The sequence below is a fragment of the Chiloscyllium plagiosum genome, unplaced genomic scaffold, assembly GCF_037043375.1.
Source record: "Chiloscyllium plagiosum isolate Xiang-an unplaced genomic scaffold, Cpla_swu_hap1 HiC_scaffold_27, whole genome shotgun sequence".
Classification (NCBI taxonomy): Eukaryota; Metazoa; Chordata; class Chondrichthyes; order Orectolobiformes; family Hemiscylliidae; genus Chiloscyllium; species Chiloscyllium plagiosum.
The window spans coordinates 88,334,639-88,349,267 of record NW_028270165.1 but is presented as its reverse complement, the minus strand read 5'-3'; the positions used below and the strand labels follow the sequence as shown (position 1 = coordinate 88,349,267).

The window sequence follows — 14,629 nt, the reverse complement described above, 5'->3', positions numbered from 1 at the left end:
GAGAGTCAGAGTCAAAAAGCGCAGCACTGGGAAAGCACAGCAGGTCCGGCAGCATCCGAGGAGCAGAGAGTCAATGTTTCCGGCATAACGCTTCCACCTGTTCATTTTGAAACTTCTGTCTTCAGATCTTCAAATACGCTGCAAAAAGAAATTATAAAATTCATCACTGTCAGTGCAGGGTAGAAATTCAGAACAAGCAATTCTACTTTCTGCAGAATATTCTTTTCTTATTCCACAAAATTGAAAACACCATCCCACTCTCTCTCCCCCTCTGTTTTCACTCCTCTCTAACTAATTCTTACGGGGCAACCAAGAAGGTGACTTTGTCACTGTATAAGTTCAAAATTAATATGAAAGAAGTCTTCGATAAGCTGTTGGCACTTAGAAGTTGACAAGGCACTGGGACTCGATGAAATGTATCCAAGGATCTTGAAGAAAGGGACGACAGAAATTATGGGAGCACTCGCCATAATTCAACAGTCTTCCATGGAATTGGAGGAAGTGACTGGAAAACTGCAACCATTGCAGCCTTATTTAAGAAAGGTCGTAAATATATGCTCAGCAATTATAGGGCAGCCAGTTTAAATTTGGTGGAAAAGCAGAAATAGTTATTCTGGTCAAAATTTGTAGTCACACGGAGAAAGGTGGATTAGGAAGAGTCAGCGTGGGATTGCTGAAGGGGACATTGCATTTAACTAACTTGATGGTGTTTTTTGCAGAAGTTACAGGCTTGACGAGGATAACACCTCAGCTCTCCTGTTTGTTATCCATCCTGGCTGTCCTAGGGAGTCTGGTACACCTATAGCCTTTACGTAATGCTGAATTTGAGGGGATTAAAGCACCAAAGTGTGACTTCAAATTACTTGGCTACACGGGTTTTGCTATCATATCTCTCCCATAAAGGCTGACAGAACAGGTTGTGAGCAGGAGTCTGCTGGGCACCACCTTCATTAATCAAAAGGGTCTTGGCCCCTATGTACATGTTGGGAGGCATGCAAGGAGATGTTTATATTTTGCTTCTGTACTTAGAATTCATAAATTGAAGCCAGTGTACATTTTTAAAATCTTCAAGATTAAAAGTACAGAGATCAATATTATACAACAATCCAACAACCCCGTCCCAAGACAACAGGCGCCTGACCCTCACAAAGTTGGCGGCCGGTTGCCCGGGCAACCCGAGAGCTCCTTCGCCGGTGAAGGAAACACTGGGCCTGTGGGGCTTCTATTGGAGGCCTGAGGCCTCCCCCTAGGAGTTTATAAACTCCCCAGTCTCCCTCCTCCCGCGGGTCCCAATCCTACCCTGTCTCACTGTCTCCTCTCCCCGGGGGCAGGAGCCAGGTCTTGGCGCTCGGGCCTGGCGACCTCCCCGGGATGTTCCTGAAACCTGGTCCTGTTCTGAAGGAGGATCCCCGGACCCGAAACACCTCCTCACATTCCTCCCGACACGAGCTGCCGGACCTGCTCAGCTTTTCCAGCGGCTCCTGTTCTTGCTCCTTCATCCGCCGGCGCCATTCCTCTACCACACTCAGTCACACTGTCTTTGTCCCATTGCACATGCGCCAACTCAAAGGGGGCGGGGACCTCCTGGTGACGTCATCACCCGCCGAAGTGGCGCGGTCGGAGGAGTTTTCCAAGAATTCGGAGACAATGGGGGCGGGGCAATCGTTTTCCCCGTCCCCAGCCATTTGAAAGGTGAGTTTCTTTTAAGTTTGAACGTATTTTCTTTCAATTTTCAGCAATGTTATTCCAGACCTCTGGAAGGCTGAAGCATTGAGAAACTTTCAGACATAAACAAACGGATATGAATAAAATTCATAAAAATAGGTAAGGTAAATTGCGAAATAAACCCAGCACAAAATATCAAAAAGAATAGCAAGAGCTGGTATTGGTATGCTGAAGGGAACAAAATCGCTGAAGTAAATATTTGTCCCTTGGAAGATGAAACCGCTGAGTTAGTGGGGGGAACACTGAAATAGCAGAGCTGCTAAATCAAAACTTTCCTCAGCTTTCATATTGGAGGACAGCAATACTATCCCTATTGGAACCGGCAAGTCAGAGGCTATCGAAAGGGTAGAACTTAAACAATTAACGTCGATAGGTACACTATCAGGATTGAGGGCAGACAGGTCCCCTGGGCCTAATGGCCTACATTCTAATGTACTAAAGGCAGTGGATACGTTAGTTACAATATTCCAAAATTCCTTGGACATAAAATAAACTCAATGAATCTTTCTTAAGACTGAGATAGGTAGATTCTTGATTGTCAAGGTGATCAAAGGTTACGAAGAGAAAGCGCTAGAAAGGAGTTGACTTCAGCCATGATTGGATGACGGAGCAGACTTGTTGGGCTGAATGGCCTCTGATATCTTATGAATCCACTGGAGTGGAAAAATACTAATGTAACACCTGTATTCAAAAAGGAAGAGAAGCAATACGTGAGAAATTGAAGACCAGTTAGTTCAACAGCTGTTGATGGGCAGCTGTTAGAATCAATTATCAAGAAAGCAATATCAGGATGTTTGGAAAGTCAAAACTCTTTAGATAGCTCCTTTCAAACTACTACCGTTAAGGTCAAGAGCAGCAGTTACATGGGAGACCATTACCTGCAAGTTCTGTTCAAAGACACTCACTATTGGAGCAGCACACTCATCTCAACATACAGAGATTACAAAGATAAAGATGGGAGAAACCATTGGAGAGATTTGAAGACTAAAATGAGAATTTTAAAATTTGGTTGTTGCTTGAATGGGCACCAGCACAGGTCAGTGGACACATGAGCCACAGAGGAATGAGAATTGTTGCCATGAAACAAGAGCAAAGTCTTAGATGATTTCAAGTTTACAGAAGGGCAAATGCGTAAAATTATTGATTGCAGCAGTGAAGTAGTCAAGCCTGGAGGTAAGGAAGGGACCAAAGATGATTCCGGCAGCAGCAGCTATTTTGAGAATGGGACAGGCTCGAATGAGATGACAGAGGCGGATACAGGAGGCTTTGTGCTGGCACAGGTCAGAAGCTACTCTCAGAATCCAATGCAGCAAGTTATGAACAGCCTGGCTGAATCTGAGAGTTATAAGGGAGAGAGATGGAGGCTGAGGAATGAAGATGGATGCAAAAAATTGGAAACCAGTGGCTTCATTCTTCCCAGTGTTTAATTGGAGTGGATCCATCAATATGAAGAATCTCAGCAACCAGATTGGACCATGAAACTGGTGAGTTTTGAGAAGGTTTGTAGCTCAGGGTGAGGTTCTGGATGTCGGTTTGCTTGCTGAGCTGAAAGGTTCATTTTCCATCACTAGACTAGGTAACATCTGCAGTGAGCCTCCAGATGAAGCACCAGTGGTGTAGCCCACTTTCTATTTAGATGTTTGGGTTTCTTTGGGTTGGTGATGTCATTTCCTGTGGTGGCATCATTTCGTATGGCAATGTCATTTCCTGTTCTTTTTCGGGGGGCGGGGTGTAAATGGGATCCAAGTCAATGTATTTGTTGATAGAATTCTGGTTGGAATGCTATGCTTCTAGGAATTCTCATGCGTGTCTCTGTTTGGCTTGTCCTGGGGTGGATGTGTTGTGCCAGTCGAAGTGGTGTCCTTCCTCATGCATCTGTAAGGATACTAGGGATAGTGGGTGATGTCTTTTTGTGGCTAGTTGATGTTCATATATCCTAGTCGCTAGTTTTCTGCCTGTTTGTCCAATGTAGGGAACACCACATCCATCCTCGGATAAGGGTCTGTTTCTGTGCTGTCTGACTTTAATTCTTCTTTTACTGGTCGTCACAACCATTTTCTTGCCTTCCCCAATACCCATCCAATTCATTTTTGTTTAAAATATCAGATGAACTCAGCCTTGAATGTATTCAGTGACCCCATACCTGCAGGAAGACATCCCCACTTCTGAACTCAGTTCCTCTTGCTAATATACCACTTGCCTTGCGCATTGCTTGCTGCAGCTGTCTGACAACTGGCATTGATTGGTGTGGAAGAATATGTTGCTGGAAAAGCACAGCAGGTCAGGCAGCATCCAAGAAGCAGGAGAATCAGCCCAAAACGTCGATTCTCCCGCTCCTCTGATGCTGCCTGAACAGCTGTGCTTTTCCAGCAACACTCTCAACTCTGATCTCCAGCATCTGCAGACCTCAATTTCTCCTGGTGTGAAAAAATGCTGAGACCTCTTTGTCCATCCACACAACATTCCTGATGAAGGGCTAGTGCCTGAAACATCAACTCTCCTGCTCCTCGGATGCTGTCTGACCTGCTGTGCTTCCAGTGTCACATTTTTTGACTCTGATCTCCAGCTTCTGTCATCCCAATAGATGATCATTTAAACAATGCTTTGTGCTGTTTTCTTTTTCCACAACACCGGCTATAACTTCACACTGAGGTAATGCATTTGCCATGTGTTTGCCAATTGAGACACAGACCTGGACCAACTTTTCCAGTCTGTCCCCTCCTGGATTCCCTCCCTTTGCTTTTAGTTGCTTCAAGTCACAAATTGAACCCCTGCATGAAAAAAAGAGAATAGAAGAGGGGGGGAGAGAAGAGAGATCGCTGTGCTCACAGATGTTGGACAGAGGAAGTTCCAGTCTGTGGTGAATCTCAATCTTCATTCATAGAGAGAAGCAGCAACAGCTTGAGAAGCTAATGGTCCACTTTCAGACAATAGAGAGGCTGTGTTTAACAAGAAGACTAGACTCCTACCGGTCCTCCAGTACTCCTCATTGGTCCATCAAAACAACATAGCGCCGTTTTTGCGGACAGCTACAAGCATGGGCGGTGTTTTTGCTGACACTGAGGAGCATGTGTGGTAGACTCTGTGGAGATGGAGTTACTGACAGTTTCTAACTATCCAAAGGCCAATGGGAGAAAAAAAGATAGAGCCTCAATGACCACCACCACCACACACACACACCTCTCCCACCCCTCCCCCCACCCCACCCCGGTAGCTCGACATATCAACATTTGCACCTCGCTATTTTTGCTAATAATTTTACTACACCTCTCATGATTTTGTATATCTCAATAAGGTCACCCCTCAACCTCCTCTGCTCTAGTGAAAGTCTCAGCCTCCCCTTATAACTCAAATCCTCCAGTCCTGGCAAATCTTTTCCGAACCCTCTCCAATAGTATTCTTCCTATAACAGGACAAACTGTACTCAGTACTCCAATAGTGGCCTCACCATCATCCTGTATAACCTCAACATTATGTCCCAACTCCTATACTCAATGGTGTGAACAATGAAGGCAAGTGTGCTAAATACCTTCTTAACCACCCAGTCTACCAATGATGCAACTTTCAAACTACTGTGTACCTGAACACCCCCAGATCTCTCTGTTCTACAATACAACCCAGGGCTCTCCCATTAACTGTACAAGTCCTGCACATCTTTGTTTTAGCAAAATGCAAGCTCTCGCTTTTATCCATACCTCTCAAACACACACCCCAACACTCTCAACTCCTGAGGCTTGTACTCCAACACACCCACACTTTACAAAGCATGGTACGCGCACTCTGATGCACAAGGTTCAAATTCACAATGGGGTGAATTTGCATTTACAGAATTACATTTGCAGATACATGCAATTTCACTCAAAAAAGCACACAATCTGCAGCCAGTTAGTGCAGGCAGTCAATCCATGTAGTATTTTATAAATTTCTACTTCAGAAATGAAACCAGTCTGATTCAAGATTGGGATACAGACAGACTCAAGCCTCACACCTGCCATGCATTGTCTGAGCTGAGAAGTCACCTATTTTTATAAAACCTAAGTCATCATGAGATTGTAACTTAAAAGAAATTCTGAGATTTATACATTAAGGAAACCTGCAACCCATTCAAAAAGATGAAAGACTTAACAGCAATCAAGGTTTGTTCAATATATCCTATCAGTTGCATGACACTGTGATCTTTTGCTATAAAATCTGTGTGCTTTGATCCTGCTCCACAGCTACCTGATGAAGGAGCAGCACTCCGAACGCGAGTGCTTCCAAATAAATGAGTTGGACTATAACCTGGTGTTGCGTGATTTTTAACTTTATCCACCCCAGTTCAAGACCGGCTCCTCAAAACAGTTTCTCGCGAACACATCCCACACCTCCCAGTGCTGCCAGTAAACTTTACAATGCTGCTGAAACAATGTAGTATCTGCACTCCTGAAAAATTTACAATTTCTAATGATACAAGCTCCTCATTCACTGCTCCATCTGATACATGACATTGGAAACTTAGTGCAGGAGGCTGAAAGAAATGAGCAGCTTTAAAACAAAAACTACTTAGAGCTCACAGCTTTCAATGTGAGTCTGAGCCCAACGGTAAATTCAGGTAACCTTTATTGTGACCCAACTTTGTTACAGCTTCAGATCCCCCTAGCAAAATGGCATAGAAAAAAAAGTAACTGATTTTTTTTAAACAGCTCAAGGTCAAAACCCACACACTCCCCCCACTTTAGATTAGATTTCTTACAGTGTGGAAACAGGCCCTTCGGCCCAACAAGTCCACACCGCCCCGCCGAAGCGCAATCCACCCATACCCCTACATTTACCCCTTTAACCTAACACTACGGGCAATTTAGCATGGCCAATTCACCTGACCTGCACATCTTTGGACAGTGGGAGGAAACCGGAGCACCCGGAGGAAACCCACGCAGACACGGGGAGAACGTGCAAACTCCACACAGTCAGTCGCCTAAGTCGGGAATTGAACCCGGGTCTCTGGCGCTGTGAGGCAGCAGTGCTAACCGCTGTGCCACCGTTTCTTTACTATTAGTTAGCACCTAGTTGTCCCTTTGTAACTGGATCCTTGGTACAGCCTTTACGCATAGAAAGTATTGCTTAACTCAACAATTTCAATCCATACCCTGTATCCAAGTAAGGTTCTCCCTGTGAATGGGTGGGGGGAGCTGTGTAGAGACAACCACACTGCTGTAGGTCTGGAGTCAGTCATGCGTAGGCCAGACCAGAGAAACAATGCAGCTGGGACGACTGAGTGAATCCTTTCCCCTAACAATAGTTTTCCTTCCCTAAAAAGGACATGAGTCAGTCAGATGGGAGTTTTCTTCGCCCCGAAAAATGATTTCATCATTAAATACTGAACTCCAGGTTTCTGACCGAATTCCAATTCCGTCATCTTCCGTGGCAGGATTCGCTGGAACTGGGTTGTTAGTCCAGTTCACAATGTCACTAGGCTGTCATTCCTTCAACCCCCTGCGATGGCAAATGAACTCGCTGGTGCCTCCGCAGAAGGGAGGAGCAGGTGAAGGCCTTCCCGCACTCGAGGCAACTGAAGGGCCTCTCCCCCGTGTGGACCCGCCGGTGGGTCTGGAGATTAGAGGAATCGCTGAAGGCCTTCCCGCACTCAGGACAACTGAAGGGCCGCTCCCCCGTGTGGACCCGCCGGTGGGTCTGGAGATTGGAGGAATTGCTAAAGCCCCTCCCGCACTCGGGGCACCTGAACGGCCACTCCCCCGTGTGGACCAGCTGATGTCTCAGCAGGGCAGAGGAATCGCTGAAAGCTTTCCAGCACTCGGGGCAGCTGAATGGCCTCTCCCCGGTGTGGAGCAGCTGGTGCTTCCGCAAGGCGCCCACTTGACTGAATCCCTTCCCACACTCGGGACAGCTGAAGGGCCTTTCCCGCGTGTGGACCCACTGGTGGGTCAGAAGGTGGGAGGAATTGCTGAAGGCCTTCCCGCATTCGGGGCAGGGGAATGGCCTCTCTCCTGTGTGGACCCGCTGGTGGGTCAGCAGGATGGAGGGCCGGGTAAAGCCCTTCCCACACTCGGGACACCTGAAGGGCCTCTCCCCTGTGTGGCGCCGCTGGTGCCTCAGCATGGAGGCGGCCTGGGTAAAGCCCTTCCTGCACTCAGGGCAGGAGAATGGCCTCTCCCCCGTGTGGACCAGCTGGTGCCTCAGCAGGGTGGAGGCCTGGGTAAAACCCTTCCTGCACTCGGTGCAGGAGAATGGCCTCTCCCTGGTGTGACTGCGCTGATGAATCTCCAGGGCAGACGGGACACGGAAGCCTTTTCCACAGTCGCCACACTTCCACGGTTTCTTCACAGGGTGAGATTCCTCAGGATTCTCCATGGCCAAAGCTTCAGCTGCACACAAACACGTGTATAGCCACTCCCTGCCGTGAATTCCGCATTCCAGGCCGTATCACTCTTCCAGGCTCCACACTCAGTGCGGTTCAACAGTAGAGTCTCTCATCCAGTCCCACTGATGCTGAAAATGTACTGAAAGAGGAACCAAAAAGCTTTGCTCCTTCTCACAGAATCTAAGTTGAAAATTGCTGAGGTCCTAATGGATTGAGTGACTGTCAGATATTGATGTCAAAGCGAGGATTGCAGATGCTGTACAGTGAGTCGAGAAGTGTGCTGGAAAAGCACATCAGGTCAGGCAACATCTGAGGAACAGGAGAGTTGACGTTTTGGGCATAAGCCCTTCATCTGTTGATTTGAAACTTCTATCTTCAAATACTCTGTAAAAAGAGAGATTACAAATGTCATCACTGTCAGTCCAGAATAGAAACTCAGAACAAGCAATTCTACTTTCTGCAGAATATTCCCCAAAATTGAAAGCACCATCCCACTCTCTCTCTCTGTTCTCACTCCATTCTAGCTAATTCTGAAGGTACTGATTCAGGATCTTACAGGGGCAGAAAAGCAAAAATATCAAGACTGACATCTCTCTGAAGTTTGGATGACTCCACCTGAAAGTTAATATCTTCCACGACATTGGGATGCTGCTGAGAGCGAGCAGGTCTAATTTTGGGAAGCAAACAAAAATGTTAATTCAGGATGAACCTGCCATGCAGCTTCTTGAGGAACAACCAGACACAAAATGGTTAACGCCCCCAGGAAGAGGGGAACAAAATGAGACATCAAGGCATTAACACTGACACCAGAGAGAAACTGAACATACAGATGTGGCAAACATTAGTAGAAAGCCAGAGTCATACAGCACAGAAACAGACCCTTCAGCCAAAGTCTTCCAGATATCCTAAATTAATCTAGTTGTATTTGCCAGCACTTGGCCCATATGCTTCTTAACCCTTTCTATTCATACACCAATCCAAATGTCTTTTACATACTGTAATTGTACCAACCTTCATCAGGGAGGGAAGGGGGGGAAGAGTGGGGGGGGAGGGATTGGGGGGTAGGGATTGGGGGGTAGGGATTGGGGGGTAGGGCAGACCTAGAGGGGATATGTTTAGGGTGAGAGGGGAAAGATATAAAAAAGAGACCTAAGGGGCAACCTTTTCACATAGAGGGTGGTACATGTACGGAATGAGCTGCAAGAGGAAGAGGTGGAGGCTTGTACAATTGCAACATTTGAAAGGTATCTGGATGGAATATATGAATAGCAAGGGTTTGGAGGGATATGGGCTGGGTGTGAGAAGGTGGGACTAGATAGGTTGGGATATCTAGTCGGCATGGACAAGTTGGATTGCAGGGTCTGTTTCTGTGCTGTACATCTCTACGACTCTATTTCAGCTCAGACAATGCATGAAAGGTGTGAGATCAGAGCCTGTCTGTATCCTAACCTTGAGTCAGGCTGGTTCTATTTTCAAAAGTTGAATTTACATAATACTATATGTATTGACTGCCTGGAGATTGTTCATTTTAGGAGCAAAATAGAATGTATCGGCAAATATAATGCTGCAAATATAAATTCACTGCCATGGACTTGTGTGTACACACACACACGCATGAGAGAAATAAAAAATCTATTTCTGTGCTGCATATCACACAGACATTGAGAAACAGATGCTTTATTTCTGTGGTTGTAAATGTTGTAAATTATAGCTGGGTACTAATAGATGTAAGGGACAGAATTCCTCAAAATAGGGTTCTCCCAGGATTCTTATAGTGCCCTATTCTGGTTTACTTACTAGTGAACAAACATTAAGCACGAGTATCTATTTATTTCTAATTTTGATTCGTTTTTCTTGTTTGATTCCCTGCTATGACAACACTGTATCTTGATGGTTGACAGGCTGAGAGATGGTGGGTTGGGTCTCAATTGACTCAATGTTTTATTGTTCCAAATGGTGTAAAAATGGGTGTCAAAGCTTCAGCAGAAGTCCAGCAGAGCTGACAGACCAACATCTTACTCTAAGCGAACAGGGAGATCAACAGAGGACAGAGAAATCAGGACCTGAAATCTGAGCTGACACCAGACTACCCTGTGATCAGTGCTTTGATTAGCAGTGCCAACCCTCCACCTTTACCTAACTTCCCATTTAACTACCCCTTCAATATGTAGGATCCAATCCTTGTCATCCTGAAGCTGGGTTAGCCATGGGAAATGCAGGTTTATAGTTCCATAGTAATAAAAGCAGGAGTAGGCCATTTGTCCTGTCAGGCCTACTCTGCCATTCATTAAGATAATCGCACCATCGCAGCTCCTCCTCCCTGCATTGTCAAAACTACCCTTAATTCACCAACCATGTCTTCAATATACTGAAGTGGCCTCTACTGCTTCACTGGGCAGAGAATTCCATAGATTCACTACTCTCCAGGAAAAACAGTTCCTCCTAATCTTTGTTTGAAAGCTACTCCCCCTAATCTTGAGGTCTAGTCTCACCCAACAGCAGAAATGACTGGATAGGGAAGGGCTGCATCCCCAAAGTGCAATGAATTCCCACTTTCCCCCAAAATCCCGGATGTACTCACTCACTCAGTTGTTTGCTCATAAATGAAAGATTTCACTGTTACAACTTCTGCTCCCAGTCAGGGCAAAACATCTTTGACAGCTGCTCTGAAAGTCCAGTCTTCACAACCACACTTGTGAACCATTCTCCTCTCACCTCAAATATGCACCGTCTAGTTTTGGACTGCACCATCCTGGGGAAAAGATCTTGGGTATTCACCCTATCCATGCCTGTTACAAACGTCCATAAGGTCACCCCTCAGTCCCTGATGCTCCAGGGAACATATCCCTGGCCTATTCTCCCTCTCCCAGTAGTTCAATTCCTCCAAGTCTGGCAACAGCCTTGTAAATCTTTTCCAACCTCTTTCAAAGTTTCACAACATCTTTCCTATATCAAGGAGACTAGAATTGAATGCAGTGTTCCAAAAGTGGCCCAACCAATTTCGTGGACAGCGGCCACATGACCTCCCAACTCCCATACTCAATGCTCTGACCAAGAAAGGAAAGCATACTGAATGCCTTCTTTACTATCCTAGCTACCTGAGACTCCACTTTCAAGGTCTTTATTCAGCAACACTCCCCTTAACTGTGCCAGTTCTGCCTGGATTGCTTGACCAAAATGCAACTCCTCACATTTGTCTAAATTAAACTCCATCTCCCACTCCTCGGCCCAATGACCCATCTGCTAAATTCCCATTTATAGCAAACTCTCTTATTCCCTCGAAGCTGAAAATCTCCATCCCACACACACTCCCTCCATTCTCACTTTGCTGAACCTAATTCCTGCTGCATCTCACCCTGAAGGGTCTGGTTCATGCTGATACACAGTCCCACACTCTAATTGAAACATACAGAATACTGAATGGCATGGACAGACTGGATGTTGGGAAGATGTTTCCATTGGTAGGAGAGACAAGAACCTGAAGGCACAGCCTTAGAGTAAAGGGAAGGCCTTTTGGAACAGAGATAAGGAGAAACTTCTTCAACCAGAGAGTAGTGAATCTTTGGAATTCATTGCCACAGAAGGCTGCAAAGGACAGGTCATTGAGAATATTTAAGACGGAGGTAGACCGGTTCTTGAGTATCAAGGGGATCAAGGGTTACGGGGAGAAAGCAGGAGAATGGGGCTGAGAAACTTATCAGCTGCGATTGTGTGCTATCAGCAGACCTGATGGGCTGAATGGCCTAATCTCAGCTCCTATGTCTTATGGTCTCTTGCTGTCCTGGACACAGAGGGTGAGAATTGGGAGCAGGACTAGGACATTTGGTCTTTCGTGCCTGGACCAGTATTGCACAGATCATAACTGGATATGAATATACCTACATTTTGATGGACAGGCTGGGACATTTTTCATTGAAGCATAGGAGGTTGAGAGGTGACCTTACTGAGGTTGATTAAATCATGACAGATATAGCTAACATGAATGGCAGGTGTCCTTTCCCTTGTGTGGGGGTTTCAAGATTAGGGAGCAAATTTTGAAGGAGAGAGGAGAAAGATTTGAAAGACATGAGGGACATTATTTTTCATTTTACACAGAGTGGTTCGCGTGTGGAATGAATGTCCAGAGGAAGTGGTGCAGTTAGAGCATTTAAAGGACATTTGGATAAGTATCTGAATAGGAAAGATTCAGAGGATATGGACCAAATACTGGCAAGTGGGACTAGTTCAGTTTGAGAACATAGTCAGCATGGACTAGTTGGACTGAAGGGGCTGTTTCTGTGCTGTCTGACACTGTAACTGTTCTATGCTGGTCTTGAAACCATTTTCTTAATATCCCCCATAAACATCCATTTCATTGTTGTTCAAAATATCACATGAACTCAGCAGTGATTACGTTCAATGACCCCCCCCCCTAACTGCAGGAAGACATCCCCACTTCTGAACTCAATTCCTCTTGCTAATATACCACTTGCCTTGCTGATAGCTTGCTGCACCTGTCCGACAACTGGCAGTGACTGGTGCAGAAGGACACTGAGGTCCCATTGTACATCTACACATCATTGTTGATGAAGGGCTTGTGCCCAAAACATCAACTCTCATGCTGCCTGACTAGCTGTACTTTTAGGAGAAAGTGAGGACTGCAGATGCTGGAGATCAGAGCTGAAAATATGTTGGTGGAAAAGTGCAGCAAGTCAGGCAGCATCCAAGGAGCATGAGAATCGACGTTTCGGACATGAGCCCTTCTTCAGGAATGAGGAAAGTGTGGCAAGCAGGCTAAGATAAAAGGTAGGGAGGAGGGACTTGGGGGAGGGGTGTTGGAAATGCGATAGGTAGAAGGATGTCAAGGTGAGGGTGATAGGCCGGAGTGGGGGTGGAGTCGGAGAGGTCAGGAAGAAGATTGCAGGTTAGAAAGGTGGTGCTGAGTTTGAGGGTTGGGACTGAGACAAGGTGGGGGGAGGGGAAATGAGGAAACTGGAGAAATCGGAGGTCATCCCTTGCGGTTGGAGGGTTCCTAGGCGGAAGATGAGGCGCTCTTCCTCCAGCCGTCATGTTGCCATGGTCTGGCGAAGGAGGAGTCCAAGGACCTGCATGTCCTTGGTGAAGTGGGAGGGGGAGTTGAAGTGTTGAGCCACGGGGTGGTTGGGTTGGTTGGTCCGGGTGTCCTAGAGGTGATCTCTGAAACGTTCTGCAAGTCGGCGGCCTGTCTCCCCAATGTTGAGGAGGCCACATCGGGTGCAGCGGATGCAGTAAGTGATGTGTGTGGAGGTGCCGGTGAATTTGTGGTGGATATGGAAGGATCCCTTGGGGCCTTGGAGGGAAGTAAGGGGGGGGGGGGGGAAGGTGTGGGCTGAAAATGTGTTGCTGGAAAAGCACAGCAGGTCAGGCAGCATCCAAGGAGCAGGAGAATCGACGTTTTGGGCATGAGCTCTTCTTCAGGAATCTGAAGGTGTGGGTGCAAGTTTTGCATTTCTTGCGGTTGCAGGGGAAGGTGCCGGGAGTGGAGGTTGGGTTGGTGGGGGCTGTGGACCTGACAAGGGAGTCACGGAGGGAGTGGTCTTTTCGGAACGCTGATAGGGGAGGGGAGGGAAACATATTCCTGGTGATGGGGTCCGTTTGGAGGTGGCAGAAATGACGACGGATGATACGATGTATATGGAGGTTGGTGGGGTGGTAGGTGAGGACCAGTGGGGTTCTGGCCTGGTAGCGATTGGAGGGACGGGGCTCAAGGGCGGAGGAGCGGGAAGTGGAGGAGATGCGGTGGAGGAGAGCATCGTCGATCATGTCTGGGGGGAAATTGCTGTCTTTGAAGAAGGAGGCCATCTGAGTTGTTCGGTATTGGAACTGGTCCTCCTGGGAGCAGATGCGGCGGAGACGAAGAAATTAGGAATATGGGTGCGACTCTGATCCTCAGCATCTGCAATCCTCACTTTCTCCACATCCCAATGTATCACATTTAAAAACGCACCTCCTTTCTGCACCTCCTTTCTGCTACAGCAAAGGCTATAGCTTCACATTGAGGTACTGCATTTGCCATGTGTTTGCCAACTGAGACACAGACCTGGTCCAACATTTCCTGAGTCTGTCTCCACCCCAGAGAATCACTCCCTTTCCTTTCAGCTGCTGCAAATCAACACTATATGAACAGGGATATCGGCTGGGTGCTGGCAAGCGGGACTAGATTAGGTTGCAATATCTGGCCGACATGAACGAGTTGGACCGAAGGGTCTGTTTCCGTACTATCCATCTCTATGACTATAATTGAACACCAAAATGAAAACTAAATGGAATAGGGGGTGAGAAAAGAAAGTGCTGTACTCACAGATGTTGGACAGAAGAAGCAAGTTACAGTCTGGGCTGAAGCTCAATCTTCACAGCAGCTACAGAAGCTTATGGTCCTCCTTCTGCATTCAGACAATAGGGGTGCTCTAACTGGCAGGAGGACCAATCTCCATCCGGTCCTCCAGGCTTTACCATTGGTCCATCAAAAGGAAGTCGCGTGCCGTTCTTCGGACTTCGAGGAGCATGCGTACTACTTTGCTGACACCG

At 46.8% G+C, this 14,629-nt stretch overlaps 2 protein-coding genes across 3 annotated transcripts in view; both read right to left on the bottom strand.

Annotated features, from left to right (window-relative positions):
- The window catches only part of LOC148144900 (uncharacterized), a 492,750-nt gene that overhangs the window by 83,370 nt on the left and 394,751 nt on the right, over positions 1–14,629 (bottom strand). The window lies entirely within an intron of this gene.
- LOC148144914 (uncharacterized) lies at positions 9–14,610 on the bottom strand. Of its 2 annotated transcripts, XR_015751667.1 has the most exons (3): positions 14,403–14,610; positions 6,851–8,467; positions 9–138 (listed from the first exon to the last, which is right to left on the bottom strand). XR_015751667.1 is itself a non-coding variant. In XM_087975158.1 (2 exons), the coding sequence occupies exon 2, from the start codon at positions 8,071–8,073 to the stop codon at positions 7,174–7,176; it is 900 nt and encodes a 299-aa protein (XP_087831284.1). In that variant the 5' UTR covers positions 8,074–8,467; positions 14,403–14,610; the 3' UTR covers positions 6,150–7,173. The 2 variants fall into 2 exon arrangements, 1 of the variants encoding a protein (XP_087831284.1); XM_087975158.1 differs by lacking the exon at positions 9–138 and having other exon boundaries at positions 6,150–8,467.